The sequence below is a fragment of the Bombina bombina genome, chromosome 4 (genome assembly GCF_027579735.1).
Source record: "Bombina bombina isolate aBomBom1 chromosome 4, aBomBom1.pri, whole genome shotgun sequence".
NCBI classification, from domain to species: domain Eukaryota; kingdom Metazoa; phylum Chordata; class Amphibia; order Anura; family Bombinatoridae; genus Bombina; species Bombina bombina.
This window is the reverse complement of record NC_069502.1, coordinates 881,664,355-881,683,491: the sequence shown is the minus strand read 5'-3', so window position 1 is coordinate 881,683,491 and position 19,137 is coordinate 881,664,355. Positions and strand designations below refer to the sequence as shown.

General features: G+C 39.9%; 1 protein-coding gene across 1 annotated transcript in view; it reads left to right on the top strand.

Moving 5' to 3' along the window:
* Positions 1-249: 249 nt before the first annotated feature.
* LOC128657427 (zinc finger protein 2-like) overlaps positions 250-19,137 on the top strand; it is a 223,680-nt gene continuing 204,792 nt past the window's right edge. Inside the window, exons 1-2 of the mRNA XM_053711779.1 lie at positions 250-349; positions 13,802-13,951. Of these exons, the coding sequence (XP_053567754.1) occupies positions 13,906-13,951 (46 nt within the window). The 5' untranslated portion in view covers positions 250-349; positions 13,802-13,905. The remainder of the gene's footprint in view (positions 350-13,801; positions 13,952-19,137) is intronic.

Genomic DNA, 19,137 nt, shown 5'->3' with positions numbered 1-19,137 from the left:
ACACCCCAGCCCCTGTAAACTCTCAGCCCCCCTCTGTATCACACTCTGCCCCTGTAGACTCGAAGCCCCCCTCTGTCACACACTCCAGCCCCTGTACAGACTCTCATTCCCCACTGACCATCAAGCGGTTCCCGTTAACTGTTGCGTTATCTCCTGCATTACACAAAACTACTAAATTACCAGGTAGCGACTAGATCCAGTCCAGCTAAAGGACCGATTATGTCAGCAGTCACGTGGCTGCTGTGATTTCACTGATCCTCTAGCTGCACGGGATCTAGCTGCACACTCGAGGTTTATGGCTTCATGATGATGAGGACCCGGTTGAATACAATTACCTGGACATGAAGAGGTTTGTTGTAACGCAAAGTCTGTCATGTGTTAATAAAATGATGCGCAGGGATCATGGGGACTAGTGCATTTCAGATATATAGGGGCAGATACTAGGGTGCTGGGTGTGTGAGCGTTAAAAGGGATGAAGTGACACAATACTGTATAAGATATTTAATTTAGTAAGTGCTGAATGTGTCCTGCATTTGCATCTACCTGTTGTGTAGGAACCTCAATAATAATACATTGTGTGCAAGCAAAGGAATTGAGAACCTCTCTGTAATATTATTTATATATCTGTATATAGGCTTACCATAATTTTTAGAGGTTAAACTGGGACCACCTGGTGCGGTGCTAGTGGGGGTGTGGTCAAGGGGGCGTGGCAATTACCGGTCCTTTTAAAGTAGTAGCTTTTATGTGTGTACTGTTTTGTGGATACTCTACCCTTCCTCAGTCAAACAAGTGAATCACACAGTTTAAATAGACCATAACACCACCCCCTAGTGAAAAAGGCACCATTACGTTGTCATCGCAAATAAATCATTAATCTAAATCTCAGATTCTAAATAATGCCAAACATCAAGCATAATTATCACTTTCATAATTATCAATTTCACAATTTAATATCTGCAGTGTAATATGTGTTTTATGTGTCTAATTAAGGAACAGAGCCAAATACTGATAAGGCATAAATACAACATTGAATGAAAGTAAAAAAGAAACATGTACCTGCTAAAGCTGTTTAAGAGGCTACTCTATACCATAATGCAGGAAGATTATAGCCAAAATGCTATCCTGCATGAAGTAAAGCAAGATCCAGGCCAAAAATCCTACCTGTCTGTACTTCCTAGTCATACCCATATGATTCCCCTAAAGGTGTATTACCGGCAATGTCACCAGGGGTCGGGGGGGGTTGTTAAATGTTTAGAAAAATAAACCAAGTGGTACTACAAAATAAAAAAAAAACCCTATGCTGCTCACTCAGCCTGTATTACTAAATGTAAACTTTGAAGGACACGAACGTTAAGCTAAGCAGGGCTGTATGTAACAAAGTACCAGCATCCAACTATGCTGGAGAGCCACAGTCCCGTCATTTTGAATAATGTGTCTGGGTTTCAGATGGTCTGAGAACCGGACACATGATTTGAAACCTGGAGGTGGCAACCCTACTGGGACAGAATGAACAACTGGGTGGGACACTGGGACAGCTCCTCCAAACCGGGACAATCCCAGTAAAAGTGGGACTTCTGGTAAGCCTATCTGTATATAAGGTACAGGGGAGGGGGCTGTGTGTGTGAGAGAGAGGGGCAATGGGAACCTCTTATATCTGTACATAGGGTAGTTTATGGGCTGTGTTTCTTTGATTGAGGCAATGGGAACCTCTCTATAATATATATCTGTATATAAGGTACTGGGGTGGGGGTTGTGTGTGTCTGTGAGACAGAGGGAACCTCTCTATAATATTATATGTCCATATATAAGTTTCTGGGGAGGGGGTCTGTATATGTGAGGCTCTGGAAGCATCTGCAATATTAAACATCTGTGTATATGGTACTGGGGAGCCATTGTGTGTGTGACTGAGAAAATCTCTCTCGAATATTGTATATATGCATATAAGATAACTGGTAAGAGGGTTGCGTGTGTGTGTACATATAAGGTGCTGTGTGTTTAAGACGTGAAACCCCTCTATATTACTGTATATCATTACGTGAGGTGCTATAGGAGGCGGTGATGCATATGAGGCAGCAGGAATCTCTGTTAAGTGTCTGTATATAAAGTGCTGGGGATGAAGTGTGTGGGTGAGACAGATATAGGGGAGAAAGAAGACGGGTGACAATGGTTATGGAAAATGCATTATTAATTACATAATGCAAATGTTTCACCCACATGGCACCAATGTCTGCTACACCCCTGCAGTACACCAGCCTTTAGTTTTAGTTCTGCAGTGTAGACAATGTACTGTACTGAACTAACCATAAAGCCTGATGTGCTGCAGATGTGAAAGTATTGGTGGTGTTCTGGTAAGAGGGCGAACTTTGGAAAACAGCGAACCATGTCACTTCCTGTGACGTTATATCAGCTGTCACAAAGAAAAAGTAGTTGCTAGAGCGGCTATATAAAACATCCTTTATTGTAGAAATCGTGCATATAAAAATCGACCAACGAGGGTGATACAAGCATAACAAAATTAAAAGCTATTACAAACAGACATCCTCACAGAAAGGACGCGTTTCGGGTTGCCCCGTATTCACACATAGCTGTGTTAGTAGCCTGTTAATACTTATGTCCCCACCTGCACTTACACACCTGATGCATAATTACTAAGTTGCTAGTTCAGCTCCGTTACTTAACTGTTTCTTAACTTCGCTTTTCTTACTGCATCTTGTTAGCTGCTAGCAAAACATATTTTACACTGCACGTATTATCCTTTTCTAACTTATTTACAGTTGCATTAAATGTTTTAACAAGTCATACATATAATACCTTCTTATTTGGTCTGATATCTCAACAATTTCATTATTTAACTTAGCCTCTTCTTGCAACTATATATCACTGTTTGCAATAATTGTATATCAATGACCAAAACTTACACTTATTTAAATGTTTGTTTAAACGAGCTTTTTTGTGCTAAAATTTTTTCGTTCCCAATAATTCAGATATATATGATACCCTTTCATTTGTAAGCATGATATTAAATGTTCAAGAGAAACCTACTTATTAAGCCTGATATCTCAACTATTTATTATTGAACTTAGCCTCTTATTTCAACTTTATATCACTGCTTGCAATTATTTTGTATAAATGACCAAAACTGACACTTTTTTGATTGTTTGTTTAAACATATTTTGCTGTGCTTAAGAATTTTGTTCCCAATACTTCAAATTTATGTGATACCATTTCATTTGTAAGCATAATATTAGTAGTACTAGTAGTTTAAATTGATAACAATAAAGGTACCAGTTACAAATAACATTATATCAATAAAGCCAAAGTGACGTTATACGTGATATACTTTGTAAGTCACTTGGACATTTAACATTTAATTAAGAAACAGTTAAGAAACAGTTAAGTAACGGAGCTGAACTAGCAACTTAGTAATTATGCATCAGGTGTGTAAGTGCAGGTGAGGACATAAGTATTAACAGGCTACTCCCACAGCTATGTGTGAATATGGGGCAACCCGGAACGCATCCTTTCTGTGAGGATGTCTGTTTGTAATAGCTTTTAAATTTGTTATGCTTGTATCACCCTCGTTGGTCGATTTTTATATGCATGATTTCTACAATAAAGGATGTTTTATATAGCCGCTTTAGCAACTACTTTTTCTTTGTGATGATCGATTTAGACGGCTAATGGGCTATTGACATCTATTGGAATACATCCGGCTGACATAGAGGATAAGCGGCCTTTGAAATTCAAGTGTACAGGTGGAACTGCACATTACCCATATCAGGGTTTAACAGCGGATGGAGTAAAACACATAGTGTGAGATCCAAATTAGGTTTCCTGGCTGTTCGGAAGATTGACGCTTCTTGGAAATGTGAGTGCAAGTTCTTTTCCTTTCCTTTTATTCTTGTTATAAGGATGCCGCTATAATATTTACACTGTGATCACAAGAGACTTTATATTTGAACGCTTGCAAGTTGGATATTAGGTGATCTTTGCCCTGGTGCTTAGATTATCACTGAGTGTTTTGTTATATCAGCTGTTTCACACATTTTTTACCTAATGCGCATGCGTGCCAGCGTCATCACATACCTTGCCGCATACGTCACTGGTAAAATATTTAGAGCTGTGAAATTACGGAACCCTTTCTAGAGCGCATGTGTGGGATTTTGTATCACAAATGGTGCTCTCATGGAAAGCTGTTTATTCGGCTCCTCTGCAATATTCGGAACTCCGCCCCCCACTGCAACTACTCCCATTACTACTACTACTCTAAAGCTGAGTCTCTGTGCCGGTGCATGACAAACAGCCACTTGGCTATCGCCACTGATTCTTCTGCTGATCCAATTTCACAGGCTCCCTTCAATGTCATTGTGTTTGATCCATCTCCAATTCATTGTTCTCTTTGTTAATCAAAAGCTGCATTGGATCAGCAGAAGAAGCAGTGGCGATAGCCGAGTGGCTGTTTGTCATGCACAAGCACGGAGACTCAGCTTTAGAGTAGTAATGGGAGTAGTTGCAGTGGGGGCCGGAGTTCCGATTATTGCAGAGGAGCCGAATAAACAGCTTTCCATGAGCGCACCATTTGTGATACAAAATCCCACGCATGCGCTTTAGAAAGGGTTCCGGAATTTCACAGCTCTAAATATTGTATTTGTGAAACAGCTGATGTAACGTCACAGAAAGTGACATGGTTCCTGTTACCAGAACAGTGGCAGTGGAGGGGGAAGTTATTTTTTTATGCACACTGTCACCCAACTCTATGCGCACAAAAGATAATTTTTTAGAGGATTTCCACCATTTTGATCACATGCTCTCAAAAAAGTTCCTTTCCCTGATATATATGTATACAAGCAGCACTAATGTGATGTGGTGCGGGTCAGTAACTCATAAACCACTCAGACTTTTATTACACAGACATCTGAGATTTAAAGGGACATGAAACCCAAAAATTTTCTTTCATGATTAAGGTAGAACATACAATTTTAAATAACTTTCCAGTTTACTTCTATTATCAAATTTGCTTAATTCTTGTGGTATCATTTGTTGAAGGAGCAGCAATGCACTACTGGTTTCTAATTGAACACATGGGTGAGCCAATGACAATCAGTATCTATATGCAGCCACCAATCAGCAGCTAGAACCTAGCTTCTTTGCTGCTCCTGAGCTTACCTAGATAAGCCTTTCAGCAAAGGATAACAAGAGAAGGAAGCAAATTAAATAATAGAAGTAAATTGGAAAGTTGTTTAAAATTGCACGCTCTTTCCGAATCATGAGAGAAAATGTTGGGGTTTCATGTCCCTTTAAGCAACTCTCAATAATGCACACACAATGTAGTTGTGAGGCTGCTTCCATACACTCTCATACGTAACTACTCACCTTGCTGGGAAAGCAGATTTTTTTTTTATTATTAATGCAAGCTGAAGATGTTTTCTAAAAGTGCTTGGCCTGTTGAAAAGCAGCAAATAATTTGTGGGGATAACTCACATAAGAAAACACGGCAATTGAATTTAAAGGGACAGTCAACACCAGAATTTTTGTTTTTTGTAAAAGAAAGATAATCCCTTAATTACCCATTCCCCAGTTTTGAATAACCAACACAGTTATAATAATACACGTTTTACCTCTGCAATTACCTTGTATCCAACCCTCTGCAGACTGCCCCCTTATTTCAGTTCTTTTGACAGACTTGCATTTTAGCCAATCAGTGCTCATTCCACAGTAAATTCATGTGCATGAGCTCAATTTTATCTATATGAAATACATAAACTAATACATAAACTTTTTCTAGTGGTGAAAAACTGTCAAAATGCATTTAGATTAGAGGTGGCCTTCAAGGTCTAATAAATTAGCATATGAACCTCCTAGGTTTAGCTTTCAACTAAAAATACCAAGAGAACAAAGCAAAATTGGTGATAAAAGTAAACTGGAAAGTTTTTGTTTAAAATTAAATTGCAAATGGTTGCGGTTTTGGGACTTCCGGTAGGTGTGGCAAGAGAAGCAGCAAGACGCTGAAGGGCTCACGGAGCCAAGCAAAGGAAAAGTAGCCAGAAAAGATCTGCCTTATCTACAGATTCCCGTTTGCGGGGTAAAAGGTAGCTCTGCCCAGAGAACGGCTTGCAGACGAGCAATCAGAGCATACGGAAGTTCACAGATTGCCGCACATTGGCCGGACAGCACTGGCCCAGACACACGCCACAGTAAGGTGCCGGAAAAGGAACAGACAAAAGGCACGGACAGCGGAGCAGCAGGCAGCATGGCGGGACTTCAAGGAGGTAGCCGCAAATCTTCATAATTCCGTATCAACATAAGTACCTGGCGTAGGCGCACGACGGACATGAGATATCGTGACTGAAGTGGGTCTGAGGTAACAAACGGTGAAGTGGCTTGGAGTCCAAGGAAAACCACCAAAGAGTTGCAAGCTTCGCAGAAAGGAAAACCGGAGTAATAAAAACCACAAGTAACACTAAGTGTAAGGTTGTATTATAAATGCTGTGTAACGTGTGTCTGTGCTGAAGAATCAGAGACTTGATGTATGGTGCAAGTGATTGGAAGTGAAGGCGTATAGGGACAAAGCCTATAATATCAGAGACTCAAAACGCAGGGGCTGGAAGGCAAATATTGTGTCGGGCACTGCCTGGAGGTTCTTAGAATAGGCAGAAAATAACCCAAAATCGACAGCAGAAGCCTGAAGGGATTCTAATAACGGAGGAGTCTGTTTAAAGTATTTCAATTGCCTGGGTGTTTATTAGAAAGTACGACAAGTTGAGACTCAGGAGCAGACTGAGACGAGTATATTTGGGAATCGCCTGCTTGCAGGGTTATATTGGTCTGTACAAGGGGACATTGCCGTAGAGACATTAATACTGCAGAGTGAATCATACGTAGGCATTAACTCGCCACAAAGCAAAGAAGCCATAAGACACACAGGCTTCGCTATCAGTTACCCTTAGGGGTCAGAATAAAAGCTAAAGCGCAATAGTATATACAAATAGAGGAGGATTACTGGAGCCTTCAAATTACTTTGCTGCAAACAGCCTTACCCAGCAAAAGAGAAAACATAGGAACTAAAAATATAGGACGCAAAGAACTATAGGATTTACAACAGTGAAAGAGCAGTCGCTGTGCAGATAAGCAGAGGGAAAGTTGGACAGTCCCTATAAAAGGAGTCATTATTTACACATTAAGGGGGAAGTTACCGCACTGAGGAACTGTTATGGTTACATTGCAAAATGCCATAAGGGCATAGAGGATGTATGAACTGCAACTATGGATATATGAGCACTAGGAATGTTTTGATGTATTATAGAGTTTTAATAGATTGTTGAAAAAAAGTCACAAAAGGATAAGATATATAAGGTTGTGGGAGCAATATATTAAGGAGAAAAAACGCAGAATAAGGTAATTCTGCGTAGGCACTGTGTTCACACATTGAGGAGAAGGTTCCCTCACTGAGGATTTTTTTTTAGAAATACACTGTAAGAAACCATAGAGATACAGAAGGTATAAGTGGCTTAATTTTGGATTTATGGACACTAAAAAATTGTTTGGATATGGTATAAAGTTTTAATAGATACATGAAACAGTCACAAAAGGTCAAAAATAGCACGACCGAGAGAGGAGTATACCTGGGTAGAAGGGGTCGAAGTAACTAATAAAGGGAAGTAAGGTCTGCTTTTTTTTCTCTTTTCTTTCTTCTTCTCTTATTCCTTTTCTTTTCTTGTTTTTTTTTGGTTTAAGTAGCACATTCACTATAAAGTAAGGTAGATAGAGACACAATTCAAGGGAGTACTATTTATTAATAGGGACACAAGGGACCTATATAGTCAGATAAAAAAGGTCCGCCCATTGCTTCGCTCTAAGTGTGCTGTTATAATGTAGGAAGGCTAATCAGAGGGGGTGAGACAGCAAATGATATGGTATCAGGTAGTTGCTGAAGCGCTAAGGCAAAAAGTTGCATGGTGGCTTTTTTAAAAACTTATTGAGCGTATATTGGGTATACCCATCTTACTTAAGAGAATTGACATAGTAATATTTGAAGGCTGAATGGTCGGTGTGGCCTGCTCCTCTATATCCTCATTTTTCTTTTCTCTGTTGGTGTATCTTTCCTCTTGCTGGGGTTGCCTGGTAGTTTGTATATGGATAAATATATTACGAATATGAGAAACAGGTCACCTAACATGCCGGTGAAAAAAGACAAAAAATTGAAATCCCTGCATGAAAGTATTGTAGAAGCAGACTTAGAAAATGCGGGCAAAAATACAGAGACCCAGTTAACAATAAATCAATTAGCTGATCTAATCTTACCACAGTTCGAGATTATAAAGAGAGAGATAGCTGACCTTTCACAAGATGTAAAACAATTTTCAACTAGAATGACTGAGGTAGAAAACAGGGTTTCCGACCTAGAGGATAAAGTATATACACAAGAGAAAGATGTAAGCCTACAGGCAGATCAGATTAAATCATTACAACTAAAGGTAGAAGATCTTGAAGATAAGTCCAGACGCAGTAACGTAAGAATAGTGGGTCTACCAGAGACCAAGGAATTTGAGGACTTACTAAAATTTGGGTCAGTATCTTTACCAAAGCTGATAGGAATGCAGATTCAGGAGGAAAAACTGCAAGTTGAGAGGGCACACAGAATTGGACATTACAGAGAATCACAAGAGGGTAACACTCGTCCACGTATGGTTTTAATGAAATATCTAAATTTTCAAGATAAGATTAACATTATGCGGCAGTACAGGATTAACCAACCACTTATAATAGAACAGAAACAGGTGTATCTATTTCAGGACTTCTCCTTAGAAACTTCTACCAAACGAAAAGCTATGGCGCCATACTGTACAGGATTGATTAAAGCAGGCCTAAAAGCAACAATGAGATACCCGGCAAAAATTACAGTACTAAGTATGGAGGGCACCATAGCTTTAAATTCGATGGATGAAGCTAAAACATTCTGTAAAGAAAATAATATTGCAGTATGAGTCCTTTTTTCTTTATAGAGGGCAGCAGACAAAGAGATTGTGAGGACATGACAGTAGTGATAGGAGTAATAAGGTGGGTGGGGAGGCTTTGGGGGGGGGGCGTATGTGGTTTTTTTTTTTTGTGTTTGTTCTATTCTCTCTCTCCCTCTCTCCCGTTCATCCCTCCTGCGTAAATGGCTAAAATGATGGCTCCATTAAATATAATATCTTGGAATGTGGGGGGTATTACTTCCCCTGCCAAACGTAGGAATGTACTCAGAATGATCAAAAAAGGTAAACCTGATATTATATGTTAACAAGAATTGCAATTAAAAGGGCCAGAGATAGAAAAACTGAAAACGAATTGGATAGCGGAGATCATTGCCACACCATGCAGTAAGCGTAAGAAGGGGGTGGCTGTACTCTTTAATAAAAATTTGGGGTATAATATTATAAAACAAGAGCTGGACACTGCAGGGAGATATATAATAATACAATTAAAGATAGAAAATATAGTATGGACTATTTGCAATATATATGGGCCTAATGGGCTAGAAATAGATTTCTGGCAACAGTTGAAACAAAAACTAATACCATTTCTGGGCCAGAATTTAATCATAGCAGGGGACATGAATATAACATTACGTCCAGAGATTGACAGACACAAGTTAAGATGTAAACAGGCTAATTTCAGAGAAGCAAAATGTCTGAGGAATTTTTCAAGTACGTTGAAAGTAAAAGATATCTGGCGTCTGCAACACCCAGACGATCGGACATTTACGTGCGAATCCAAAACACATAGAAACTTTTCCCGCATAGACATGTTCTTGATAGACTAACAGCTTCTCAGACTGGAAATAGAGACGGATATCGCTGACATAGTCCTGACAGACCATGCTATAATCACTCTGACAATATTTGCCACAGACAGATCTCAAAGAAAGACAAACACATTCCACTTTCCAGGATATTTGTGTAATAACCCGCAATTCACAAACTGGTTGAACCAGAAATGGCAAGAATATTATACATATAACCAACATACAGATAATACGGAAACTTTATGGGAAGCAGGGAAGGCGGTAATAAGAGGGGAGGTGAAAGCTTATATGGTAAAGATGGTACGCAAACTGAAAGCAGGGGAGACACAACTAGCAAATCAACTAAGGAATGCTTTTGGGAGATATAGAAGAAACCCTAATGACTCTAATTGGCGCAGATACTTAAGTAAAAAAGAAGAAAGGGAGAGTTTCCTCAAAGAAAATGGGCTAGGGAAGACTTAAAGGCAAGGGTTATATATCAGGGCCTAAATGCAAAACACTGAGCTAAATTAACCAAATTTCGTAAGAAAAATAATATAGTAGGCGCAATCAGGGTAGGAGATAGATGCCTCAAAACATCTTCAGAAATTAGGGAGGCCTTTTTGGAATATTATAGAAAACTCTATAGTAGGCAAAAGATAAACAGTGTAGAAAAGGAAAGGTTCTGGCAGAGGGTGAATCTACCCCAGATAAAACGGGAGGCACTCCTACAAATAAACCTGCCAATTGCCGAGGCAGAAGTTGCCCAAATAATTAAAAGCTCTAAAACAGGGAAAGCGGCAGGACCAGATAGGCTGCCCGCTGAATTTTATAAGATAACAGTAGATTTAATTCCACCCTTATTAACCAGATTATATAATGATTATTACCAGAAAAAGGAGATGAATTCGAGATATTTTACGGATTCAATAATTACATTGATCCACAAAAAAGGGAAAGACCCAGAAAACTTAGCATCATATCGCCCTATATCCTTACTGAATCAAAATTATAAAATATTAATGTCAATTATTTCAGCAAGACTTAAAAAAATAATAGCAGAACTGATCCATCCAGACCAGGCGGGGTTTATCCCTGGACGAAATGCAGTTCGCAACATGCGCAGGGTGCAGACAATTTTAGATCATTTTTATCAGCTCGGCAAGGTGGAAGGGAAATCACCCAAAAAAGACTTAGCAATTGTCACAATCAACGCAGAAAAGGCGTTTGATTCCATAATATAGAATCATCTTTTTTCAACACTAGAGAATTTCGGATTTACCGGAAACCTTGTCGAGCTGATTAAACTAATTTATAACAAACCGAAATCACAATTATTAGTAAACGGGGAGGTCTCAGAATACATTATATTAGAGAAAGGTACACGACAGGGGTGCCCACTTTCACCCTTACTATTCGATCTAGCACTTGAACCCCTTGCAGTAAAGATCAGGATGGACGTACAAGCACTAACTATAGGGGAGCAGAAGACGTTAATATCTTTATATGCAGATGATATTTTATTGTTTATACAAGATTCCAACAAAAATATTCAGTTAGTGATGGATGTTATAGGGAGATTCAGTACTTTTACGGGATATAAAATTAACCCCTCTAAATCAGAATTATTATGGGTGTTTAAAACCAGATTAAGCACAAATAGTGTTTTCAAAGAGGTCAACCATATTAACTATTTAGGGATTAAAATGGGGAAGAACCCAGGTGAGTGGTACCAGTTAAATTATAAAGCAGTTTTTGATAACATGCAAGCAAATCTTGAGAAATGGAATTTGTATTACCTCTCACTTTCAGCAAGGGTAATGTTGCTAAAAACAATCTTTTTTCCGAAAGTATTATTTCTACTACAAAATATACCAATCTTTATACCACAAAGAGATATAGACAGATATAATAAGGCATGTACGCGTTTCATCTGGGGGAAAAAAGAAATCTCTTCTGTCAATAGAAAAATTAAGCGTAAGAAAGAATTTTGGAGGATTTGCCCTTCCTAATATTAAATATTATAATATTATTACATTAATGAAATTCGGTCTAGACTAGCTTACTAATTCGGAATATGTTACATATTACGACTTAGAATCAGAGTTGATTAAACCATTCAACTTAAAGGCCATATTGCACTGCCCATACAATAAACTACCGAGGAATATTGGTAATCTTGGTACCATAGCAAATATAGTAAGGGCATGGCAAAAGTATTGCAATATATTGAGTCTAAAGTTTCAGGTCTCAAGACAGTTACCCATAGTGGGTTGTGTGGATTTTTTACCAGGATTGCAAAATAAGGTATTTGTCGAATGGAAAGCCAAAGGGATTATTGATTTCGCACAACTAAGGATGGGAGAGAGCGGTGAGATAAAATCTTATGAAAATATAGCTACAGAATTTCAATTGCCCGCAAAAAATTTTTTCGCATACTTACAAACCCGACACTATATTGCAACACAAAACACTTTATTTGGCACTGACTGGCAACAAGCGCAAATAGACTAAGGGCTCAAGATATATAAGGTAGGAATAAGGTCGATTTCATACTGGTATCAACAAATAATGCAGGTATCAGGACAATGTCACATAAATAGCCTGAAAGATAAATTCCTAAAATATTTTAGTACAATACATGTAGAAGAGGTTATGGAAAGTATCAAATTGGCAGAGGAAGCCACAGATAGGGGGAACTGGAGAGAATCGCAACTCAAATTAATAAATCAGTATCATCTGACGCCAGAAAGATTATCTAAGTGGGCAACGCCACAACAAAGTGTGTGTAGCAGATGTAGGGAACAGAAGGCTAATTTATTACACTGCCTATGGGAGTGCCCTAGAATCTTGCAATTTTGGTTAAAAGTACAATACTGGATAAACAAATACCAGGATGTAAGTGTGGCATTGGATCTATTACAAATATTCTTTCTGAGTAAAAAGGGGAACGTGGGTGATAGGCTTTTTCTGTATACAGTAATTCTTGCTGCACAGAACTTAATATTCAGTAAATGGAAAAATAAATCAGCCCCAAGTATAAAGGAGTTAGTAAATATCATTAAACTACAAATGATAATAGAACGGCAAGACTTGAAATTGAGATCCAGAAAATCTTACAGAAAATTTTTAAAAAAATGGAAGAAATATATCTGTTCATGGCCGATGTCAAGCCAAAAACAATTTATAACACCGCTAATAAATGCTATACCCTTTATGGAATTAGTTGCAGCAGAGGCTATACCCGCACATTGGGTATTTTAAAGCTTTTAAGGGTATGAGCAAGGGGTAGGGGATGAAGGGGGATGGGTGTCGGAGAAAGAGCGCGGGGCAATTACTGTTTTTTTTTTTGTTTTTTTTTTGTTTGTTCCCCCCCTTATTAATTAATTAATTAACTATTTATTTACTATTTATTTATTCAAGAGATACATAGAGATCTTAGATGACCAGAATTGAGGGAAACCACTTGGATAAGTGGTTAAAATATTTTCCAGGCAGTAGACCGGTCTTTAGGGTCAGTAATCAGTAGAATTCAGGTTAATCCTTTTTGGATAGAGGCATTATGTTAGCCCGAACTTCATGCTATAAGGGATAAAATATAATTTCCAGGTGTATAAGTTAATTAGACAGATGTCTGTTTATTGTGTTTTTTTTCTATGCCGCTGTACAAATTGAGTTCTCTATTGATTGTGATGTGAAAATGAATAAAGAGATATTTAAAAAAAAAATTGCAAATAGTTAGAAACTGCTTCACCACGGGGTTGTTAAATGGCTTTGAACTAAAAAGGGTTAAAGACCTGTAAACCATGATATTAAAATGTTCTGTTAGAACAGTTTTATTTTTTTATTTATTTATTTTTTGAAAATTACTGTTCCTTGTTATTTTAACCAGTTTTATTCACTTTAATCCCTTTGTGACCAAGAAAAGTGACACTTAAATCAGTTTATGATACTCAGATAAGGGCATTGGTCACCCATAATTCACACTATTTCTCTCTATGACAATGAACTGTAAATGAGACCTCTCTTTCTGTTTAGGGTCCTGTTACTGTAGAGATCACGTACTATACACGTCACTGCATTCGTCAGTAAAAGAGAAACATTACAAGAATATCTGACAAATTCAGTTTCTGAACAAGACAATGTCTGACAAGAACCAAACCTCAGACCTTCCTGATGCACACAGAGGTAAGCAGGACGTCCCGTGCATGTCACCTGGTTTTGTCATCAGAATGGGATAATATTTACAGTTGGGTTTGCCAGCTGTTCCCCAGAAAAATAAGCGCCTGGGCACAGTTAGTAGGTGGGGTTGCACAAACATGAGAGCACACCTTAAACCACATTTGTATTTTTCATAAATGAGTTGTTTTATCCTCTTAGCTGCCAGTAAACACAACAATGATTTTTACCTCTGGCTGCCAGGATCATTACTGGTTTTGCACTCCCATAATACCTAGTACAAAATACAGAGCAGCATTTTAAAAAAAAAAAACAGCCTTTTTAGAAAACACAAGACTTTTCGTTTACCATCCCTGGCTGCCAGTAATGCACGAAGTAGTACACATGAAATGTCACGTCTTTCTGTTTGTAATGCATAGAGGCCTAGAAAGCCTTTAAAATGTAGCTGTCATGCAGGAAACCTTTAAAAACCTGAGCATTTAATTGTCCAGTATTTCTCCAACATTGGTGTGTCCGGTCCACGGCGTCATCCATTACTTGTGGGAAATATTCTCCCCCACAGGGAAAGGCAAGGAGAGCACACAGCAAGAGCTGTCCATATAGCTCCCCCTCTGGCTCCGCCCCCCAGTCATTCTCCTTGCCGCTCTGAACAGGTAGCATCTACCACGGGGATGGCGAGGAGTTTGTGGTGTTAGTTGTAGTTTTTTATTCTTCTATCAAGAGTTTGTTATTTTAAAATAGTGCTGGCTTGTACTATTTACTCTATAACAGAAAAGTGATGAAGATTTCTGTTTAAGAGGGCTATGATTTTAGCAGACAGTAACTAAAATCCATTACTGTTATCACGCAGGACTGTTGAAACAAGAGAACTTCAGTTGGGGGTAACAGTTTGCAGACTCATCTGCTTCAGGTATGACTGGTCTCCTTCTAACAACACAGGCTAATGCTAGATGACAGTCATATTTCCCCTCAGGGGAAAAGGTAAGCCATTTTTCTTTCACCTCAGCAAAAAAGATAACAGGCTTCCCCTTTTTGTTTTTTATGCTGGTAGACACTGTTAGGGGCAAAATCGATTGGTTTTTATTACAATATGATACCATTTGAAATATTTTATAAGCTCACATACACTGGGGAACGTTTTTTATTGATCTGGCTTGTTTTAGACATAAATCTAGTCAGGAAGGCCCCTTCACTCTAGTGTGCTGAGGGAGGAAGCCTCATTTTGGTGCTTCAGCTGCACAGTTGATTTACAAGGCAGTGCATGCAGATAGGGTCCTGTGGCTCAGAAAGTGACTCCAAAAGGCTTTTTTCTGTGAATGGTGACCCCTAAGGAAGGTAAAAAGCTGCAACAAGGCTGTAGCAGGGATTGTAGTGTATAAAAACGGTTAAATCCAACAATTAGCTCCGGTTTGCTTGTTTTAAGAGCTAGAGTCTCCATATTTGCTGTGCAATACTTTCTAAGCATTAAGACACTGGGGTCCAAATTTCAGAAAAATCGGATATTGCCTTCATAGTTTTTTGAACATTCAGAAATAAATGTGTCATTTTATTATTTAAAGAGACAGTAACGTTTTTGTTTAAAATCGTTTTTATTGCATTGTTTGCCTGCCTAAATCTGTTTAACATGTCTGTTCCATCAGATAACCTATGTTCTGTGTGTATAGAGACAAATGTGGTTCCCCTTCGAGTGTTTGTGATAATTGCGCCATAGCGTCCAAACAAAATCAGGACAGCTCTGTTATTTTTCATAATGTTGCCCAAGATGATTTATCTAATGAAGGTAGTGGGGATAGCTCTACATCCTCTCCTTCTGTGTCTACACCAGCTTTGCCCACGCAGGCGACACCTAGTGCGCCAGTGCTTATTTCTATGCAACAATTATCAGTAGTAGTGGATAATTCTATAGCAAATCTTTTATCCAAACTGCCAGCTTTTCAGAGAAAGCGTGATTGTTCAGTTTTAAATACAGATAAAAAGGATGAACAATCAGACGCTGACGATGCCTTATCTATTTTACCCTCGCATCAATCGGAATTGGCTGTAAGGGAAGGGCTGTCTGAGGGTGAAATTTCAGATTCAGGAAAAATTTCTCAACAGGCAGAACCTAATCTAGTGGCATTTAAGTTTAAACTAGAACATCTCCGCGCTTTGCTTAAGGAGGTATTAGCTACTCTGGATGACTGTGATTCCATGGTAGTACCAGAGAAGTTGTGCAAATTGGACAAATTTTTAGAGGTCCCAGTGCACGACGACGCTTTTCCAATACCTAAGAGGGTAGCGAACATAGTGGAAAAGGAGTGGGAGAAGCCAGGTGTACCCTTTGCCCCACCTCCTATATTTAAGAAAATGTTTCCCATAGTAGACCCTAGAAGGGACGCATGGCAAACGGTCCCGAAGGTTGAGGGAGCTGTTTCAACACTAGCGAAGCGCACAACTATTCCTATAGAGGACAGCTGCGCTTTCAAAGATCCTATGGATAAAAAATTGGAAGGATTGCTTAAAAAGATTTTTGTTCAGCAAGGGTTCATCCTTCAACCAGCTACGTGTGTTATTACTGTCACTTCAGTGGCGTCCTTTTGGTTCGAAGAACTAGAAAGGCCGCTCCAGAAAGAGACTTCCTATGAAGAAGTCATGGACAGAATTCACGCATTAAAGTTAGCTAATTCCTTTATATTGGATGCCGCCTTTCAAATAACGAAATTGGCGGCGAAAAACTCAGGTTTTGCTATAGTAGCGCGGAGGGCGCTTTGGCTAAAATCCTGGTCGGCAGATGTCGTCCAAGACTAAGTTACTGAATATTCCTTTCAAGGGTAAGACCCTTTTTGGGCTGGAATTGAAGGAAATTATTTCAGACATCACTGGGGGTAAGGGCCATGCCCTCCCACAGGATAGGCCTTTTAAGGCTAAGAACAAGTCTAATTTTCGTTCCTTTCGCAATTTCAGGAACGGACCGGCTAATAACTCCACTGCCGCTAGACAAGAAGGTAACGCGGCCCAGCCCAAACCCGCTTGGAAGCCCATGCAAGGCTGGAACAAGGGTAAACAAACAAAGAAACCTGCTGCTGCTACCAAGACAGCATGAAGGGGTAGCCCCCGATCCGGGACCGGATCTGGTAGGGGGCAGACTATCTCTCTTCGCTCAGGCTTGGGCAAGAGATGTTCTGGATCCCTGGGCACTAGAGATAGTTTCCAAGGGATACCTGTTAGAATTCAAGGGACTTCCTCCAAAGGGAAGGTTCCACCTGTCTCGCTTATCTTCAGACCAGATAAAGAAACAGGCATTCTTACATTGTGTAAGAGACCTATCAAAGATGGGAGTGATAAACCCAGTCCCCTCCGGGGAACAAGGTCTAGGTTTTTACTCAAACCTGTTTGTGGTTCCCAAAAAAGAGGGAACTTTCAGGCCAATTCTGGATTTAAAGATATTAAACAAGTTCCTCAGAGTTCCATCCTTCAAGATGGAAACCATTCGGACAATCTTACCGACAATCCAGCAGGGTCAATTTTTGACTACCGTGGATCTAAAGGATGCGTATCTGCATATCCCAATCCACAAATCTCATCATCAGTTCCTGAGGTTCGCCTTTCTGGACAAACATTACCAGTTTGTGGCTCTTCCATTCGGTTTAGCCACCGCTCCCAGAATTTTCACAAAGGTGCTAGGGTCCCTTCTAGCGGTCCTAAGGCCGAGGGGCATCGCTGTAGCACCTTATCTAGACGACATCCTAATCCAAGCGTCGTCCCTTTCCAAAGCGAGGGCTCATACAGACATTGTGTTGGCCTTTCTCAGATCTCACGGGTGGAAGGTGAACATAGAAAAAAGTTCACTGTCACCGTCCACAAGGGTTCCTTTTCTGGGAACAATAATAGATTCTGTGGAAATGAAGATCTTTCTCACAGAAGTCAGAAAGGCAAAGCTTCTAAAAGCTTGTCGAGTTCTTCATTCTATTCCTCAACCCTCCATAGCTCAATGCATGGAAGTAATAGGACTAATGGTCGCAGCAATGGATGTGGTTCCTTTTGCTCGAATTCATCTAAGACCATTACAGCTATGCATGCTCAATCAGTGGAATGGGGACTATACAGACTTGTCTCCCCAAATTCAAGTAGATCAGGTAACCAGGGACTCACTTCTCTGGTGGTTGACCCAGGATCACCTGTCTCAGGGAATGAGTTTCCGCAGACCGGAGTGGGTCATCGTCACGACCGACGCCAGCCTCTTGGGGTGGGGCGCGCTCTCGGGGCCTCCCTGAAAGCTCAGGGCCTATGGTCGCGGGAAGAGTCGCTTCTCCCGATAAACATTTTGGAACTAAGAGCTATATTCAATGCGCTCCTGGCTTGGCCTCAGCTAGCGGAAGCCAGGTTCATAAGATTTCAGTCGGACAACATAACGACTGTTGCGTACATCAATCATCAGGGGGGAACAAAGAGTTCCCTAGCGATGAAGGAAGTAACCAAGATAATCCAATGGGCAGAGAATCACTCCTGCCATCTATCTGCTATTCACATCCCAGGAGTAGACAACTGGGAGGCGGACTATTTGAGTCGTCAGACTTTCCATCCAGGGGAGTGGGAACTCCATCCGGAGGTCTTTGCTCAGTTAACCCAATTATGGGGCATTCCAGACATGGATCTAATGGCGTCCCGTCAGAACTTCAAGATACCTTGCTACGGGTCCAGATCCAGGGATCCCAAGGCGACTAGCATATATGTTTCCACCGTTTCCTCTCCTTCCCAGGCTCATAGCCAGGATCAAACAGGAGAAGGCCTCAGTGATTCTGATTGCTCCTGCGTGGCCACGCAGGACTTGGTATGCAGACCTGGTGAATATGTCATTGGCTCCACCATGGAAGCTACCTTTGAGACAGGATCTTCTAGTACAAGGTCCATTCGAACATCCAAATCTAGTTTCTCTGCAGCTGACTGCTTGGAAATTGAACGCTTGATTTTATCCAAGCCTGGGTTTTCAAATTCTGTGATAGATACTCTGGTCCAAGCCAGAAAACCTGTGACTAGAAAGATTTACCATAAAATATGGAAAAGATATATCTGTTGGTGTGAATCCAAAGGATTCTCCTGGAGTAAGATTAAAATTCCAAAGATTCTCTCCTTTCTCCAAGAAGGTTTGGATAAAGGGTTGTCAGCTAGTTCTCTAAAAGGACAGATTTCTGCATTATCCGTCTTGTTGCACAAAC